The 21,237-nt window shown below is 34.0% G+C and overlaps 1 protein-coding gene across 1 annotated transcript; it reads left to right on the forward strand.

Annotated features, from left to right (window-relative positions):
* The first annotated feature begins 558 nt into the window (after positions 1-558).
* On the forward strand, positions 559-5,523 carry LOC126779408 (piggyBac transposable element-derived protein 4-like). The gene is made up of 5 exons (XM_050503329.1): positions 559-705; positions 1,083-1,611; positions 4,482-4,570; positions 4,666-4,896; positions 5,386-5,523. The coding sequence occupies exons 1-5, from the start codon at positions 616-618 to the stop codon at positions 5,521-5,523; spliced, it is 1,077 nt and encodes a 358-aa protein (XP_050359286.1). The 5' UTR covers positions 559-615.
* Positions 5,524-21,237: the final 15,714 nt, after the last annotated feature.

The raw sequence follows: 21,237 nt of genomic DNA on the forward strand, positions 1-21,237 counted from the left end.
AATAACACTGATCGTTTTATCAGCTTTTTTATTTAATTACGCTGTATTCTATCAAAAATATGTTTACATTAGGTAAATAGTTAATTAAGTAATCGTTTACAGTTTAATACACTTTAGCCTCTTAATTAGAAGTCTTAAAAATAATGTCCAAAGTTAGAAGAATTACTAACATTATTTTTAGAAAATTGTATTGATGTGCAACGCCCATGACGACAAAATCCGACGTGAGAGACGAGACATATGCCAAGATTTACCGATACAAAAATAAAAATAAATGAAAATATTTCTCGTTATACTAACTAATTAACTTTAAAACAAATACAGCAATTGTTAATAAAACATTTTTTTACAAATATTTGTAAGTATTTCATTTAATTCCTATAGAATTAAGCAAATTTACTTGTGAAACGTCAGCGACTGAATTGATGGTACCCATCCCTAGCCTACATGTTCCGAAACATACTTCGTTAGTACGCCCAGCGCCACGGTCGGATAAAGACGACCGCTTCTTACGTCATTAAGGAGTGCCGACTTCTGGAATTTTCCACCAGTGTTGTGCTTGTGCATGTGGTTTAACGTTCATATGTCGATAAATGTACATGTCAGAAATTTATCATGACGACTACTGAAGAGTTAATACGAATTCTAGAAGGCGATGAAAATGAAGAATTTTTATCAGACGAAGAGTTTGACATTGATGAAGAGGTAATTATTTTTTTTATTACATACCTAGTTATATTTTAATTTATTGTGTAATATGTGATGGTTATGTCTGAATGGAAATTTTAAACTTAATTAGAGCGAGTGAGATGGCGACAGCGCGCCGTGCGATGAGGCTACTCTGGCACGGTGAATCTGATTGGTTGAAGCGCGAGTCGCGTGAGTGCTCGCTGACTCGCCTGTAGATACGTACATATGTTAATTTGGTGCATGACGCCGCGCTGCCACGCACCGCACTGAGTCGCACTGCTACTTTTGCTTTTATAGGCTATTCAAATTTCCTACCTTGGCAACCGATGTTTCGTGTGAGTTTTCCACTCACACAATTTATTGCTCTACAATTTATTTTTGTATTCTTTCAGATTCAAGATAACAATGTCACAACCACTAATTGGACAACGCAAATTGCTACCCCAATGTTAGAAGAATTCGACGACTTTGTTTGTGGACTGTCGCCTGCTGTCAAATTAGATGGTACCTCCACGGAATTAGATTTCTTCGAACATTTTTGTAGCAAAGGCTTGTTACAGAAAATAGCAAATTGTACGAATAAATATCATCAACACTTCGTAAGACATACTGATCTCAGAATATATTCAAGACTGCAACAATGGCGCGACGTTTCTATTGAGGACCTTTACATATTCCTTGCAGTAACAATGCTTTTCACTAGAAACAAAAGAATAACAATTGAAGAACACTGGTCTACAGAACCGTTATTACATAGTATGGTGTTCCATAATACTATGTTTCGAAATAGATATTGCTCAATTTTAGGAATGCTATCTTTTTATGAGGCACCTGCAGGGATGAGTAGTGTACCGAGATCACATAAAATAAAAATGATGATTGACCACGCTCGTGAAACTTTCAAAACAACATTTATCCCGGGTAAAAAAATGTGTATTGATGAAAGTATTGTTCCTTTTAAAGGTCGCCTAAGTATAAAACAATATTTACCTAAAAAACGCAATAGATTTGGCATTAAGCTATTTGTTTTATGTGATGTCAAATCCGGTTATATCGTGGATTTTATAGTGTACTGTGGATCGGAAACATTGTACAACGGTAGAGATTGTACCAAATTTAGGGTTAACTGGATCAGTTGTGACTGAACTTTTAAAAGACTACTATTTTTGCAACCGAGAGTTGTATGCAGATAACTGGTATTCCAGTCCCCAGCTTTTTATATATTTAAAAGAAAGGGCGACTTATGCATGTGGTACCGTAAGATCAAGTAGAAAAGGGATGCCAAAATTCCAAAAACTGAAACGTGGACAATTAGCCGCTTACTCGTCTCCTCGCCTCTTAGCCCTAAAATGGCAAGATAAGAAACCGGTCCTAATGTTGTCTACAATACACGATGACAAAATAATACCATCAGGCAATGTAGACTACTCAACTGGGCTACCCAAAATGAAACCACAGTGTGTAGTAGACTACACAAAAAATATGGGGTCGGTTGACCTATCTGATATGATGACTAGCACATTGGGTTGTATAAGAAAAATGGCATAAAAAGCTTGGGTTTCACATATTTGACATGTTTTTACTTAATGCTTTCTACTTGCATAAACTGATAAAAAATAAACAAAATTATAGTTTAGCTGATTTCCAATTAAACGTTATCAGGCAAATAATAGAAAAATACAAACAATGTTCTTTAACTCAACAGTCAATACCGCGCGGCGTCCTTGACTCTAACCGTTTTTTACATAATAGTGTCTTAGAGCATTTTCCTGTTAGAATACTAACCGGCAAAAGTCAGCGATGTAAAATGTGCGCAGCAAAAAGAAAACGGTCTGAGACTCGTTTTATGTGCCAAAAATGCAAAGTTTATCTATGCATAGATCCATGTGCTGTTGAGTACCACAATAATTGTGGTACGATACCGATTGTTTTGTAGAATTATTCTACATTTCGAATTATTCTACAAAATCAGAATAATTCTACAAAATATAGAATAATTCTACAAAACAATCGTATCGTATCGTAATCCCACATCACTATTTTTGCGTTTAGTCTATTATGTCGACACTCGACAATATCCATTATTCCGTATTCTACAGTGACGACTGTTTGTGATTGTGGCACGTTTGTAAAATCAAGTGAACATTTCACAATTTTTAAATATCAAGATGGGGTCCAAAAGTAAGTGGTCTTCGAAACGTATTGCATCTAATGTAAATGCTGATATATTTACAAAAACTCATGTTTGATTTTATTTTATAGGGAAGTTTGAAGAGAGCCAGTCAATTTTGACTCCCTTTGACTATAGTCAAGACGAAGTAGACATAGACTGTAGCCAAGATGTTAACCTTCCCTCAACGCTGACCAACGACGATTATATGGTTTATTTAAATGAGGGTCTGTCGCATGTAAGAAGTTCTGATAGTACGCCAGATTTATATAGATCTACGGCAACACAAACTTTAGTCAAAACAACAAATGCGAGTACACAATACGACCAAATTGTTAATCCAATCAAAGAAAGTGCCAAAATTTTAGCGGACAATTATTTTGTTGGCGATGAAACTCGTAAAAATAAGTTTATCGTATGTTACACAAATGTGGTCTCGTCAATAATTCGCCTCGTCGATAGCGAGCATAAATAATTTTTCGACTGATTATTATTAATGAAAAATCTTACCCCTGATTGTAAGACTGATTTTATTGAAATAAGTGTTATTAAAATTGTGATATTTTACATTACGTTACATTTAAGTCTATAGGTAATTTGATAATGACATGTCCAAGAGTGAAATTTTTATTTTTATGTTTATTGTTCAATAGTGTGATATAAATTGTGATTGTGATAAATATCGTTACCATTTAAGTCTATATGTAAACTGATAATGTCCAAGAGTAACTTTTTTTATTTTTATTTTTGTTGTTAATTGTTTAGTAGGCAGTGCGAGTTTCTTTAAGTACTCGTATTCGATCGTGTTAACGTTTACGTAGATTTGTGGAACATTTGTAGTTCCCGTTATTGTCACCAGGCGTTACTTAAGTTTCAGTACAAATTGAAGTTAACGTAGACGACTACGTATAAAAACTCGCACTAAAACTTAGGAGTAGGTATAAATCAATGCACATAAGAACTCATTACCTGTACCTACTTACTTTCGAGAAATCAATCGTTTTTCTTCTCTGGACTGATTTTATTTTGAATAGCCTAAGTACGAATTAATAAATCGTTCTAATTTTCAAACACTTTTTGTTTTCCTGGTTTACGAAAAATGCCGAATGATTTCGTAAGGTAAGTAATACTCAAGTAGGTATCTATATCTCCACCAAGCTAAGTCGGGCGGTTAAAAGGTTAAAACGAAATATCGACATCTAAAAGTTAAGTATTGCACATCCCTCTTTTTTGTAGGTATTTATTTTTCGATTCACTTCACTGTGCCGGGCGCTGGGGGCACGCCAACAGATATGAAGTCGGGCGATTAAAGGGTTAATGCAGCAGGATCTTACATACCTCCTACGCTAATATTTCTTCGACAGAGAATGAAACAAGAGTTGCTGGATCGAGCACCTCCAGGGACGACAGCAGAATGCAACGCTAAAGGATGGATGACAACTAAAATATTTATGAGCTGGTTCCAACGGTTTGTTAAGTTTTTTGGTGGTGGTGGTGGTGGTGGGGAATACTATGACCAAGCCTCCTCTAATTGGTTAAGGTCACCCGGGGCGAAAAATAACATTTCAAATAAGCAAAATATTTGCAAATGCATATATTCAAGCTGTAACAATGTCTACAGCAATGAATGCCTTCAAAAAATGTGGCATATGGCCTTTCAATCAGAATAACTTAACAGATTCAGATTTTTCAGCTGCTTCAACCACAGACGTACCGCTAGCGAACAATGAGTCTGAAATAGGTCCCTTAAATGTCGGAATCCAGCAACAACCGCCGCCACCTATCCTTGATGAAGATCCCGACAGTCGAACAAAAAACCAAACGAGAAAAAACTATCGCCGAGGGAAAATGTTGTTCTCACTTCAACCCCCTACAAAATTGAGTCAAAAGAACGAGAACAACTTAAGAGAACGAAGAAGTGTTCTAATCCAAATGACCCCAAGTTCAAAAAGAACTCTAAGAAACAGCAGACCCAAAAAGCTCCCTCTGGTGTAGAGAAAACCGACGAGAATACCATGTGCCTGTACTGCCTTGACGTGAACCATACTTATTTAAAGTCTTAGGAAGGTTGGGTGGCTTGCCAACTATGTGAACGGTGGGCTCATACAGCTTGTGCTGGTGTAGACAAGACAGAAGAAATCCACATCTACGTGTACTGTGACGCAAAATAAATACGTACCCCATACTGCCCCTACCCTGGGGCACGATGGGGTTTTCATTATAGTTTCAAAAAATTAAAATTATAACATCATATGATTATTTACATCACCAAATGATAGTTTAATAAGTAACTATTTTTTTTTATTATTATGAGGGAGGTGTATTATATAAGTGTGTATTAGATGTAACTTAGTATATATATCCTACAGCTGTAAGACTATACTCGCGACTTCATTATTAAAAAGACAGTATCATTTCAACATTCGAGTGTTTCAATACCCTCTTCCCTACACCACTATGGCATTGAAGAATTTTAACATGACGTTTCCCGAGTGAATAATTTTATTTCATTCGTATCCCGGAAGGAGGTTAAAATGTTGTCTGAAGGAGCGATGATAGAATATGAGGCTCCTGAACATCAGCGAATCCTAGTCAGCAAAATTACATGTCAATACCTGGACTTACAAGAACAAAATGATAATCTGCAATGTCATTGGGTTTGACAACTGCAGAGATGAGTATGAGGAAGCTTATGCTCACCAGTCAATTAAAAATTAAATTACAAAAGGCCGAATAACATATATTATATTTAGAAAGGAATAATTTTTATTGAAAAGGCCGCTCAAACCGAATGTCTATTTGATGAACTGGTTGGGAAAGCACCCACCTTAGTGTCCCAAGTCTCTCATAATAATGACATTCTATCAATAGATCTGACTGGGGATGACATGGTGACATCCTATCCAGTTCTGAGTAATAATATATTAAAGAAATCTATAAAGGTTAATAAATATATCAAAAAGACAAAAGCTATAAATTCAAAAAATAAATGCTCAAATTATCAAAAATATTATAATGAAAGAAATGCACTCAAAATAAAAATGAATGCTTACTCTAAGGAGGTGACACAAATTAGACTGAGTTATGAGGCTGATGTGCAAACTCTTCAGGATGAGATATCATTCTTACATAGCTTGCTAAACACCATATCAAAAAAGTATGAAATGACACAAAAATAAATTTTTGGACATATTGCTGCCACAAACGACCTGCTTGAAATAAGCAGGTCGTATAATTGTGACAGAGCCATCTTAAGGATCGTTCGAGGCTGAATATTGACATCATGTCCCCATCCTGACCTGTTGCAACTCATATCGGCATATCTGCTCTCATATTAAAACATATAATATTTCCTTCCAAAATTATAGAAAAGTATATAGTGATGAAATGGGAAAAAATATGGGTGTGCAACTATAGTTACTATTTATTGCATGCCAGATGCATCATATTCTCATGTAATGAATAGTATTTTAAATAGACATTGTTCTAATGCCTAAATGCAAGACTAATAATATTAATTGGGAGAAATGGTGGAAATGTAAATAAAAAAATACAAGAAAAATACTACAACCAATTGTTAAATATAAATATTGCTAAAATTATAATCCCATTACACACAATATCACATTGTGACTATGTAACAGAGAGTAAGAATTGTATGAAAATAAGCGTCATCGACATTAATAACATCATTAATTTTAAAGCATGTACTTTAACTGGTAATAGGTATAATCTATCAACCTTTTATAGAAAACAGAGAGCAAACCCGCTTGGAAGATATAAGATAGAAGGAAGATATAAGAAGATATAATATGATATATTATATCTTTACAAAACCAAGCAATCTTTTGGTTGACCAGACCGCTGCTTCTATTAAGCAGTGTAATAATAATTTGACATATCAAAGATTATGCATTGAAAATAATTTAAATTAAATTCTAAAACAATAGAGATGGTCTCTGGCTTAAATATTATTATATATAATAAAATTTATTACGTACTAAATCAAGAAACAGCAATTTTAAATATTTAATAACAACCTGAAAAAATATACTTTTCCTGCCATTGCATTCAAAGGCACCATAGGCCTTATAAAACTAACTTCTTGTGACATAAAGTCATTTAAATGTATGTAAGGTTTATGTGACAAATGCAAAAATAACAAATAAATTTCGAAGCTACTAATAATACTGAAGTTACATGGTGCCAGTGAGAGCGTTAAAAAAAACTCACAAAAAAAATGATGAAGATATGATAGCCAATATAACAAAAAAAGTAAAAAGAACAGGAATGGTACAGAATTTAATGGGCGAGTACAATAAACAATCGCCTTTATTCATAAAACACTTTTTTTAATTTCCAAGAGCAACAGCATTAATATAGAATTTGTATAGATAATTTTAAATCATTGAATGCGCAATTCTGATTGATTTTTCGGAACTACAATTGTAAGTTGTCTGAAGAAATTCAGGCACTGCGTTGGGGTGGATCAAAAAAATCTATAACCCTCCATATGGGTATGATGGTAGTGTTGTAAAAATTAGCGCTGAGCGTCGAGCGTCGAGCGCTGAGTCGACGCTGTTGAGCGTTTAAGACTCGTGAGCGTTGATGACTCGGAGCCTCGCGCTAGAGTTGCGCGCTTGAGCGTCGAAGCGTTTTTATTTATAGGGAGGGTAAAATCAAAATTATTTTACGAAAGGGCATTCTTTAGTTATTGTGACGTGTAAATGCCTATGTACTTTAAATGACGACACGACACGTAACAAAATTCATTTTCATCGACATATAATCGTTTTTGCTATAATTTATCATTATTTTGTTTTTAAAATCGTTCATAATGTCGAGTGTTGCCCATGAAATAGAACATGATAGCGATATCATTAGTGATAGTGAGAATGAACGAGACGACATGGAAGTTAGTGATGAACTGAGAGATTTATTTAAGTGCGAAAAAAGTATGAACAGTTGGAAATGGGTTAACTTTAAAACCATCGCGGGTCGTGTTTCATGTAAAATATGTAACAGAAGTTTTTCACTGAAGACCTCCACTTCCATACTTAAAAGACATACGTCGCAGCATACGACTACCAATTCTTCAGATCCAGATGCAAGCATTGCAAGCACATCTCTTTGTTCTCCACGTCAGCCAAGTAACTCCTTGTTAGGAAAACGAAAATTTGGTACGAAACATTCAGACTACGATATGCTTTTGAAAAATTTTGTAATACACGGAAACCATTCATTACACATAGTTGAAGAAGAACACTTTCAGAAATTGATATCTACATTAAATGGAAATTATACCCTACCATCTCGTTACAAATTGACTAAAAGTATTCAAAATTTATTTAAAGAGAAGAAAATTGATGTAATTAATTTCATCAAGTCATCTAAGCATAAACTGTCACTCACTTTTGATTTTTGGACATCAATTACGAATAAACCTTACATAGTAGTTACTGCACATTTTATAACTAATGGGAGCCAACTGATTTCTATGATAATTGAATTTGATATAATACCATACCCTCATAAAAGTGAACAAGTCTTGCAAAAGATTATTCAAATATTTTCCGATTATTCTTTAAAAGACAAAATAATGTGCATAGCAACAGATAATGATGCAACAAACGTAAAATGTATTAACCTCTTAAAACTCTTTCACGAAGAATACAGGGTGGACCAAAAGTCCGGTAACATTTGAATCGAGCGCTGCTTCCAATTGCGGGGGATAGGGGGGAGCGGGGCGTTACTAAGCGCGAGAGCGGCTAGTTGGAATTCAGTGCAATGGCGTCGTTCAGCGGAGCACAACGCGCGTTTTGCGTACGCGAGTACTATCGCAACAACGATTCTGCGACTGAAGCGCAACGAAAATTTTGTACACAGTACAACATACGAAATAAAAATCAAGCTCCATCAACTCGTGCAATTAAAAATTGGGTACAGAAGTTTGAGAAGACGGGTTCAACATTAAATCAACCACGATCCGGCCGACCTAAGACGTCGAGAGAGCCCGCAAACATAGAGCGCGTACGAGCATCTGTTAAAGAACAACCTGGCCTGTCTACTCGAAAGCGGTCTAGTGTTTTAAATGTGTCTAGGACATCTTTAAATCGTATTCTTCACAAGGATTTACATTTACACCCGTATAAAATTCAAATTGTACAACAATTAAGGCCAAATGACTACACTCAGAGACTGCAGTTTGCCAACGAAATGCTTGCGAGGTTTACGAGCTTCAATAACATCTTTTTCTCAGACGAGGCACATTTTCACATAAATGGGCATGTGAACAGGCAAAATTGCAGATACTGGAGTGATGCTAACCCGCAATTGAAGCACCAAAAGCCCTTACACTCGCCCGAAGTTACTGTATGGGCAGCTTTATCAGCCAGTGGAATTATCGGTCCGTATTTTTATGAGGATCAGAGAAGCCGTCCCGTTACCGTCAACACACAGCGATACATTGCCATGCTACAGAACTTTTTTGCTCCAGCATTACAGGACTACTCTGGTTTTAATCAACGGACATGGTTTCAACAAGATGGGGCCACATGTCACACCTCCAACGACTCAATAGCAGCGGTTCGTGAAATTTTTGGGCAAAAAGTCATATCCAAAAGAGGTGACATTAACTGGCCACCCCGCAGCCCGGATTTGTCACCAATGGACTTTTTCCTTTGGGGATACCTCAAAAGTAAAGTTTTTAATAACAACCCTCAGTCTATTGAAGAATTAAAAGAAAATATACGCGAGGAAATTCAGAACATTTCTCCAAACACTTGTCGGGCGGTGATGGAAAATTTCCGCTCTAGATTACAGGAGTGCCAAACTAAACAAGGGACACATTTGGACGACGTTATTTTTAAAAAATAAAACCCTGATTTTTGTACTTTTAGAATAAATAAACATATTTTCTCTCATATCTCTTTTGTATTTTTTATAACCATTCGAAATGTTACCGGACTTTTGGTCCACCCTGTATAAAGATGTGGTCCATGTAAGATGCCTGGCTCATGTGCTCAATTTAGTGGTTAAAAAAGGCGTTAATGAAGTTGAATCAATTATATCTGCGGTCTCAAATCTAGTGAAATATATAACCCTTTCACCTAAAAGAAAGCAAGTTTACGAAGAATGCTGCATTTTGCTGAACGTAAAAAAATTAGATCTTATAAAAAATTGTCCCACGCGACGGAACTCCACATTTTTAATGTTGGAAAGAGCTTATTCGATGAAAACGGTATTAGATTATATGTGTTCAGAAACAGATTTCAATGCAAATTTCATTCAGAATTGGGATGACATAAAGCCATTCTCGATTTTTTACAGCCTTTCTATGAAGCCACAGTAATGTTATCTATACATGAATATCCGAGTTTATATTATGATTTCCCAATTGTAGATTCTCTACGGAGTCATATAAATAATTTTCGAGATGTTGATATATTAAAAGATTGTGCTAAAGCAATGATAAACAAGTTAAATGAATACTCTTCAAAAATTCAAATTGATCTTACTGAAATTGCAACCATCTTAGATCCCCGTTTAAATAATAATTTCTTTATGAATAAAGGTAATCCAGAACCTTTAAAAAAACTAAAGCAACTTTATGTCGATAAATATTACATATCACCATTATCTCAAGACGATATGTTAGACGAGAAAATTTCTTCAGATGTTCAGATCAAGAAATCTTTTTTTTCTTCAATATACCTGGCCGCCAAAAAAATCGACCCACCCGTATTTTTTTACTTACAAAGTTGTTATACATTTAACATTTTATTACCCACTTGATATTGATTTTTAGGAGGAGTTGTAAGTGTTATTGAGGATATTTGGAATATTTTTAAAGTATTGATAAGAAAACGTTACTTTGTGGTGTGGTTCGATGTTTATTATTGATTAACCCTTAATAACCTAGAGTTTCAATTTTGATACTAATATTTTAAACCGAATATTCACATCACTATTAGTTTTTTTTTATATGTTGGCTGTATGTATTTTACTGTTGTATAGTATTCTATCCAACGAAATTAAAAAAAAAACAAATGTCATTATTGTTTTATTTTATCTGTGACATATTACTTGCGCGGCAAAGTGAACAAGTAAACACATTTTACTAAAAGTTTTGTTGAATATAAATTTGATATATTTTCTTTTTCTGAAGAATATAAATACTTTTGAGGTAAGTGAATACATTATTTTCGCTATGATATAATTATTTTTAGCAAATGCATGTTTTACTTGAAGAAATTAGTGCTTTTTTTTTGGTATCAATATTGATACTTCAGGCATTCCGCCCTACATAAAACCTACCTACTAACTCTTTAGCTATAAAACTTTTTGAACTTTCGTTTCATATTTTTTCTGCATAGCTTGGTGTGGGGATTACTTTTGTTTTTATTTATTATAGAAATTTATCCAAAATGCGGCCAGAAGAGATTGAGAACATATTGAAGCGGTTAGAAAATGGTGAAATTTCGGAAGACGATTCCACCGACAATGAAGATGACATAGACTATTATTCGAGCCAAAGAGATCGTCTGATGGAGCTAGATGATGAAGAGGATGTAGGTAATTTTCCCACTGACCCAAACTTGTATGCAGATCCGCCTGCAGCAAACGTAGATACCGACATGCAACATAATTTAGAGACTGTTGAACGAAACCCAACTCCTACAACCAGCAGCCAGAACAACCTGCAAACTGCACCTTTCAACTCTAGAAACTTAGTGTGGAGAGTAAAAAATATGGATTTAGTCCAAAATGCTTTCCAGTTTGCTGGAAATACTGAGTATTCACAAGAAATTATGAACTTAGACACTCCATTTCAGTTTTTTTCTTATTTATTCGGTGAAGACATTTTGAGATTTCTAGTGGACGAGTCAAATAAATATGCCTTCCAAAAGAATCCCAACTTTACAGAACCTGTAACTGTCTTAGAATTACGTAAATTTATTGGAATTCTTATTTTTACTAGTGTATATCATTATCCTAGTGTCCGGTCATACTGGTCAAACATTACAAAGTTTGAACCCATAGTACAAACAATGAATCGCAACAGATTTGATAAAATTAGAGAAATTTTTCACATGAATGACGACTCTAAACATTTGCCCATTGATCACCCCCAGCACGACCGACTGCATAAAGTAAGACAAGTGATAGACTATTTGAACAAGAAATTTATTACTTTACCATTTGAGCATCGTCTATCACTAGACGAGCAGATGTGTTCCACAAAAATGAAACATTTTATGAAACAATATTTACCCAACAAGCCCCATAAGTGGGGATTCAAATTATACGTGTTATGCTCTCTGTCTGGTTATGCCTACAGTTTTGAGATTTACTCGGGAGCTAAGGACATGGACCGTTTACCTGGCGAACCAGACCTCGGAGCTGTGTCGAATACAGTTATTCGATTGCTACGACCAGTACCAAGGCATGTCAATCATATAATTTATTTTGACAATTTTTATACGAATATTCCTCTGGTACATTACTTGACCAACGAAGGTATTTATTGTCTTGGAACAGTACAGAGAAACAGGCTTGGAAAGTCGTGCAAGTTGCCGGATAAACGGGAGATTATGAAATCCAACGTACCCAGAGGAACATATCACGAAAATGTGGCCTCTCACGAAGGCCTAGAATTGTCGGCCACAAGTTGGAAAGACAACAAACAGGTATTATTACTATCCACGTATGTTGGCGCTGAACCAGCGGATACTATAACCCGCTACGAAAAAAAACTAAAGGCCAATATTCAAATATCATGTCCTCGGGTTGTAAAAGAATATAATGCACACATGGGCGGCGTTGATTTGATGGATAGCTTCATTGGTCGATATCGCATCCGCATAAAGTCGAGAAAGTGGACAACGAGGCTCTTCTACCACTTGTTAGACATGACTGTCATCAATGCTTGGGTACTGTACAAAAAGGTAAACACAAGGAAAGGAAAACTTCAGAAGAATATTATGAAGTTAGCAGATTTTAGAACTGAGCTTGCCGATACTTTATGTAGATATCAAAGTCACTCAAAAAATAAAAGGGGCAGACCCAGTACCAACAGTCAACAAGACAATACAGTACCCTCTAAAAAACCCCGGACAGGTGCACAAGTACTACCCCCAACTGACGTGCGTTCCGATTGTATTGGCCATGAAAAAATATTTATGGAGTCTAGGAATAAATGTAAATTTAGTAATTGTAGGAAACTTACCTCCTGGTTCTGTAAAAAATGCAAAGTATCGTTATGCGATAATAAAAACAATCGATGTTTCGCATTATTTCATGCATAGGTCATTTAAGATTTCTTTATGGCCATAATGCCTGAAGTATCAAAATTGATACCTGTTTTTTTTTAAATAAATATGTAAAATAAATATTGTGATTTATTTAGCTATTTTTCCCTTCATCTAGACCCTCAAGCAAATACAGTAATATTTAACAAAGAAGACTCGCGTAAATCAGGCTACTAAGGGTTAAGTGTATGAAACTTTGTTGAAACAATAATTTTAATAAGTTTAAACATAAAAAATGAATACTACTGAAGCAGAAGCTGCTCAAGTCGTAGCTCTTATTCATGAGGGGTTAAGTCAGCGAAATGTGTCTAGAACACTAAAATTAAGTCGTTCAGCGGTGCGAAGAGTGTACAAACGCTACTTGGAGATTGGGGAGTATCGCCGGAGACCAGGATCTGGCAGGGGGCGTGTCACGAACCCGACCGATAACCGTTTTATTGGTTTGACGTCTTTAAGAAACCGACATCTTTCGGCTGTTGACGTTCAAGGTAGACTCCGAGAATGTCGTGGAGTGTCTGTGAGTGAAAATACTGTAAGTAGAAGACTTCGAGAGCAAAACTTAACCCCTCACAAGCCAGCAACAGGACCAAAACTCACGCATCCCATCGACAAGCAATACTACAATTTGCTAGGCAGCACGTCGATTGGACACTGGACCAATGGGAGACAGTATTGTTCAGTGATGAAAGCCGAATGTCTCTAGTAGGCTCTGATGGACGACGTAACGTCATGCGAAGGCTAGGAGAACGCTACTCTCAGTGTTGCATTCGAGAAACAGTCCGATTTGGTGGAGGCTCTACAATGTTTTGGGGAGGTATTTCTTTGACGGGACGCACAGAGCTGGTTTTTTTCCGTAATCGTGCTGTTAATGCTGAAACTTACATAACAGACATTCTGGAGCCTCATGTGATGCCTTACGCTGGATATATTGGGGATAATTTCCAACTTATGCACGACAACGCACGACCTCACGTCGCTAGAATTGTTAAAGACTATCTCAGGGAAGTCGAAATTCCAGTTATGCAGTGGCCAGCCAATAGTCCGGAGTTAAACCCGATAGAGCACCTCTGGGACCAGCTAAAACGTACGGTTCGAGCACGAAATCCAATTCCAGAAACCCTGAATCAACTGGAAGCTGCCCTAACTGAAGAATGGCAACGGACCCTACAGGAAGACATTAAAAAGCTAATCAGGTCACTTAATAGGCGTATGCAGGCAGTGATTAGGTCAAGAGGAGGAAACACTCCCTATTAAAGTAAGATTTAGGCACCCAAATTTAAAAACAAACGGCATAATCGTTATGTACACAAAAAAATAAAATTGCGTAAAATTTTGTGTTTTCGTGTTTTGTCACATATTTACCTAAAAACCTATTTTTTGCGCACTATTTCTGTTTTTGTATAATCCTACAATTGCATTTTTTCATTATCAATCTTAAAAATATAAATATGTGGTAGTTTAAAACCATACGATAGCTTTTTTACAAAAAATGTAGGTGGGTCGATTTTTTTGGAGGAGGCCAGTCATGTAACTTATTGGAATCAGTTAAATGCAAACCAATTCATATTAAAAATAATTACCAATTGTCGCATTCCATTTGTGAAAAAGCCTCCCCTACATTATCCAAATCATCATGTACTGAAAAAATATGCTACAAAAGTCACACCAGCAATTACACAGGCAATAGAAAATCTCAAGGAACAAAATGTTTTAGAAAGACCAAAGGATCTCAATGCTGGCTTCCATTGCAAGATGTTTCTAGTGCAAAAGCCAGACGGCTCTCAGAGGCCTATATTCGACCTGAGATCTCTCAACACTTTTGTGTCAACCCGACATTTTTATATAAACAAAAATCTGATAGGAGATATAAAGATGAGATTGAAATTTATTTAAACTCGTCAATTGAACCTGAAAGCACAAATGTTATGATGTGGTGGAAAAATAAAGAATCTGCATTGCCTAACTTAACTAAAATGGCATATGAAATTTTGTCTGTTCCAAGTACAAGTGTGCCAAGTGAGGTAGCATTTTCAAAAGCAGGCCTCATCATATCTAAAAGAAGAAACAGATTGAGCAATAAAAATATTCAAGCCTGTATGTGTCTTTCCTCATGGTTAAAAAAGAGTATTTAAGATTTTCTAAGTTTATACTAAACGGGCTGGACGGCGGCTGATTGAGTTGATAATAAAAATCAGAAATATCTAAATGTAAAGAATATCACATTTTTTGTTTTGTTTAATAATTACGTAAAATTTGTTAAATTAATGGTCATTTTGATCAATAAATAAGGTTTTCACAAATAATGCTATATGTGTCTGTTATAAATATTATAAATATATACATAAAGACAACCCCAGAAGTATTAAGAAGTAGTTACAAATAAACTAATAACAAATTAGTACTTCGTATACTTTGTAAATTCTGGCGCTCGAGCGCGAGTCGAGCGTTGAGTTCCGCGCTAAAATTGAGCTTTTTTATCTAAACGCTCAAGTCAGCGCTCGAGCGTTGTGGAAACGGCTCGAGGCTTACGAAGCTGCTCGATTGTCGACTCGAGCACTTTTAAACTGCTCGAGCGTTGACTCGAGCGTTATAGCTCCGAATCGAGCGTATTTACAACACTATATGATTTACACAGCCACACGATGCCATTCTCTTGTGACGTTGTTTATTAGCAACTGCCATGAACCCCACGCCATTTGGGCACACTTTAATTCAATTATTAAGTTAGCCAAAAATTTGTACCTTTTTTATGTCAAAAAGAGATGCACTGCCGCTTTAAGAAAAACAATCGATTCCCTTAAAAAATTATGAAATCCCGAACAAAAACCACCCGGTGGAGGCACCCAACCAAAGACAACCAGCACAAGCCTCTCTTCAAACATCTCCAATACAGCTGGTCACTGCAGAGATTTACTACCAAAACCCTCCAGAGAGATCACTCGACATAATAATGTACAAGGTGAGGTGTCTTTCTTCTCATTCCTGATTAATTAAACTAATAGATATGATGAAAAATATAAAATTTTATGTATTGGGTTTATCAGAGTTGCGGAGAGTTGAAAACTCAATTTATGAGTATGAAGACTTCATATTTCAGTTCATAGGAGAAACCGCAGGATTTGATGGAGTTGGATTTATTTATTTGGTTTGTGTTATTTTATTGTTATTTATTATTTCAGTATAATACACTGTTTGTTTACCAAAAAGTTAAATAAATAAATAAATGTTTGCAAAAGTAATTCCAATATGTTTCATCAAATAATCAATTTCCCTTTACAGAGCAACAACTTTGGTTTTTTGGTTCAATAAACAACAATGAAAGGGTTAAAGACTTAAGATGCACCCGTTAAGCTGAAAATAGTGTTGAAGGATATACCTATTACACATTTAGATGGTATAAAATGTGTAAAGCACATTATAACTTTTAATAACTTTTGTTTTGTTGCATAATGTAAACATGGAAAAGAAAATATCAAATTTTTTAAGTAGCATGGTTGTAAGTTGTGAGATGTATTTATTGATAAGGATTCTCATTATGTCTTGTTATGAGCACATTGTTTAAAGTTTATAAGATGCTAAATATGATACTGATTACAGTATAGTATAGCGCCCTGCATACTGGTGTTATTTTGAGAAGTTCAGTTAAAGTAGATCTAATTGAAAATAACTAGAAATAATTAAATTACCCTAAACCCTAAAAGAAATATGTTACAAATTATTATCAAAGTTAAGTCAAATTTATAATTTTATATAAAATTATAATAAATAAAGTTACTTACGAATATTGTATGTTCATTTGTGGATATCAGTTTAATTGCTTACTAATAGACTGAGCTTCCATTGCTAACTTCTTTTTAGCAGTCCGAGTTATATTTCATCAAACTGCAAGGAAACATACAACGATAAGAATAATACCTAATATTTAATTAATTACAACCTGTTGTGATTATAACTGTGTTATATAATGTCATGTATATTATTTTAAAAATATTCCACAACATTATGTAACCTATAAAAATAATATATGATGTGATAATTTACTACAAACAAGAGTTTTGAATTTTCATATAACAGGTTTCATATTTTGACTTTAAGTCAAAAATTATACTTTATCCGGCTCTCTCAACTATTACAATTACACTACTGAACCCAATTTAACATTTTTTTTTAAATATAAAACTACTATTGGTTAGGAATGTAGATTTTACTGAGAGGAAATGGCAAAAAATTTAATACACTTTTTCTCAAATTAATACACAGTCAATAGTTGATTGATATCAAAATGAACACTTGAATAAATGAAATATTTGTTTAAAACATCAATAAATGTTTTTAACAGTGGGAGGTTTGTCAGGCTCGCCGGTGACCAAGGCGACGAGTGCCCCCCGAACATTGGAATACCCACTAAAAACCAGCGGTACCCTTTCCAACTTAACGAGGAGCGCCACGGGATTGCTTGCGCAAGCTACTGTGTAATTAAGTTTAACTATATTATCGACTAAATATACTTTTTTTAACCATGAACCTTACCTTTATATCATAATACGTAGACATAGAGTACGTAACCATTTCGGTTTAATTTTAAATAAATAAGTCAATAATTATGTTGTTTGCTTTTAATCGTAGACAGTAAGTTAAGCTTACATAGATAGAGAAATTAAAGTCTACGCTTTTAATATAGCGGTACAGATTATTAATTAAGCCAATATCAACAGATTAAATAAACATACAAGTTGTATTGTTTGGACACTTATATCATTATAATATTTTTAAAATAATATCATAGTTGTAGTGTGTTTATTACGTTATGGAAAGAAAAATATAAGGATTAATCACCAGAGGTTTTCCTCACCTCCTTGGTCTAAACCTGTACTCAGACGTACGAACTATAAGTCCAAAACTCAGTAAACTTAATCATACAGTATTTTTTTTACATATGATTTTAATGGTAAGCTTATTTTCATTTTTTGATCAATATTTTTTTTAACACAATACATTTCCAGTACAATATCACTACGGATGTTTCCAGTCTACGGATGATTGTGACTAGAAGTAGAATCTATTTTCCCAATTCTTGAAGTAATGCTTGTTTCGCACTATGTTACAGTCATAAAAATAATATTTAATGTTAATGGTTTTAATACTTATAATAAGAAACGCTGTCAAGGCCACTTGGACCAACAGCAACAACTAACAAGTCTATTCGAAAAAAAAACAAATTAATGTGATCATTTAAAACTGAAATTAATCACAGCTCTTTTGACAGATATTTTTTCTACAGTAACTCAGTTATAATTTCTCATTACTTATATATTTTAAATTTGAAACTTATCTGAGTAAGTAAGTCTATATTTAGGCTGAATATTGAAAAAGCTTATAAAGTAATATGTAAATAATATAAGTCAGTAAATGTACCCCATTGGGGCTGCAAGTAGAGTCGACATATTTTATACAGCTGGTTCTCTGGAATGATACAGATTCAAATCTTATTGTACTTACTAATGAAACTGTTAAGAAATAATCTCTGACACATAAAACATTCATTTCTTACATTGACTTATCTAGAATGTTTAAAAAAAACAATATTTTTGTTTATCGTAAAAATTTAAAGCAACCAGGCTAGCTTCATTAAACTTACAAGAGGAATACGTTTTCATGTTTTAAATCTTGCAATTAATTTGAATTTTAAATATAAGAATTTATAAGAAATGTATAAGAATTTACTTTTGTAACCAATTGCACAAGACAAACTTCTATATTAACTGGATATATGAAATAACTAAATATGTACACATTCTTTACAATTATAATACCTGGCAACCCTTACCCCATAGACAAAATTATCGTACTTCCGTTTAAATAAAATCGATAGGCTTAAACAAAAGGTCGATTATTTGTACGATCATCGATTCATCGATCAATAAGTTACTTTCTATTTAAACATTTAACAAGATTTTATTTTTAAGTGTAGAAATAGAAAATCAATTTTTCTTTTCATTTTAAATCTGGTATGATTATAAAATACGAGTTTTATAAAGTTTTGTTTTATTGATTTCGGTTCGTAGATCTAAATAAATTATGAAATATATATTTTATTTTTATTTTATATGTACATACGAATTAAAAATGGAATTTTCATGTTATTTTATACGTTTGACGTTTATTTAAGCTTATTAATCCAACATAGCCTGGAATTAAATTTACTCAATAATTGTGTTTGGAAATACAGTAGATGTAAATTTAACTTTTGAAAAATTTTGTTCTACTACTTTTAACGTACAATCAATACATTTTATTAAACGTTATAAAGGAGGCATAGTATAGTATTTTCAAACATTTTATTTTTTAAATATGTATTCCTTATAAAAAATTTCGCGGGACGGCTATAACATATACTAAATTTGACCAATTCTTTGTTAATATATTTTTGTAGTAGTTAAAGTTATTGACTTTATCTTCGTTTCGCACCTTATGTCATAACGGATAAAATGCAATGCTTGAAAACGAAAGTTAAGCTACTTGACAAGGCAGCCAAATGCTAGCAATATTTCAAGCGAAGCAATCGATTCCTGTAGTTCTAATATGAATTTCAATTTACAAGAACCGATTATTTTAATAAGGGGTCATTATTAGAAAAACATAATTTTGCTTTTATCTTTATATATTATAAAAACACTGCACTTTATAGTTTTAAATTTCACGTGCCGTTTGACACACTGTCCTATATAACACTCAATAAGAAAATCAAAACAACCAATAATGACATATATTAATTAATCACTTTAAAGCAACACATGCTAGAAATCAAAATTAATAAGTTATTAAACTTATTTCATCCAGCGGCCGGCCGATGGTAGTACAAGTTCATATGTGTTGCTGTCGTGCTTTACTAAGTTCACAATAAATAATAAATTTTGAGTTATAGATATATTTAGTACCCAACTTAGTATTCGAATACCAGAAAGTACTAGGCACCCTTGTTCAAATACCGTATATCCGAATCCTTGACTATGTGAGCACTCAATAAGTGTTCGAGTTAGTACTCGAGTCAGTCTGACTCGACAATCGGTACATCTCTTTTATGTAACTCCTCCCTTCGCTTCCTTTTCAGTTTCGCCAATCGTCGTCCTTGGTTTTATTGGATTATTATTGTTCTACGGATCTGTGGTTTCGCCGGTCCGCCGATCCGCCGATCACGTCCTTTCTCGTAGATCCGATTTTGCTACAAAATTTTAATTTTATTTATTAATTAAAATTAGTTGCTGATTGCTATCGTGCTGCAGATTAAAATGTTATCAAGCAATTCATTTGTAAGTCTTTACATTTTTTATATTTAAAAAATAATTTTTCAATCATGGCGCTTCGAATTGTAACAAATTTTACCAATATATTTTTACCATTTAATGATTTCGACGAAGTGTTACACATTTGTAGTTACAACTACAGTAATTGAATCATATATTTTAGAAAATTTAAACATTTTATATCTTTTTTTATAATTTTTAATTCACTTTAAAACTACCCGCATATCAAAATATTTTGTTACAATACTACAATGCTAATATAGTATATAGAACATTTTTAATAATAGATCTTATAAAACAAATTATGATTATATGTTAATATATTAACAAAAACAGTGTTATAGCGGCCAAAACAATTCATCTGTCTTTCACTAGAGTAGAATCCTAGTCGTGAATTTAAAAAAAGATGTAGGCAGTTATCCACTAATCAAAATTAAACAAACTCAAATGAGTTCGTTTATTTTAAAAAGTATAATACATTTTTACCGGTCGCGCATTCAAGTATGGCAAAGTTAAGATTCAAGCGAGTACAATAGACTTATAGTAAGTTTCTGGGGGTATTAGTAGATTCGCGTCACGATTTAGCAATATTTCTAAATATTTGATACGCGTTGATAGTCAGTTACGACGTTTAGTACGAAGACGTCCAATTCGATACCTAGTTTTAAAATTTGTTCCTTGTGAAGTATTTATCAAATATCTAATTCTCGTGACAAAATTTAATTTTTCTTGGTGGTAGGATTTTGTGGAGGCCCGTCTGGGT

This window comes from Nymphalis io, chromosome 29 (genome assembly GCF_905147045.1).
Source record: "Nymphalis io chromosome 29, ilAglIoxx1.1, whole genome shotgun sequence".
Lineage (NCBI taxonomy): Eukaryota > Metazoa > Arthropoda > Insecta > Lepidoptera > Nymphalidae > Nymphalis > Nymphalis io.

Excerpts from the sequence above, each read along its gene's own strand:
- LOC126779408 (XM_050503329.1), top strand. The coding sequence starts at position 616 with ATGACGACTACTGAAGAGTTAATACGAATTCTAGAAGGCGATGAAAAT. Across the intron at positions 1,612-4,481 it reads CAAAACAACATTTATCCCGG|CAATGAATGCCTTCAAAAAA; the intron begins GTAAAAAAATGT and ends CAATGTCTACAG. Across the intron at positions 4,897-5,385 it reads TGTGCCTGTACTGCCTTGAC|GAGGTTAAAATGTTGTCTGA; the intron begins GTGAACCATACT and ends GTATCCCGGAAG.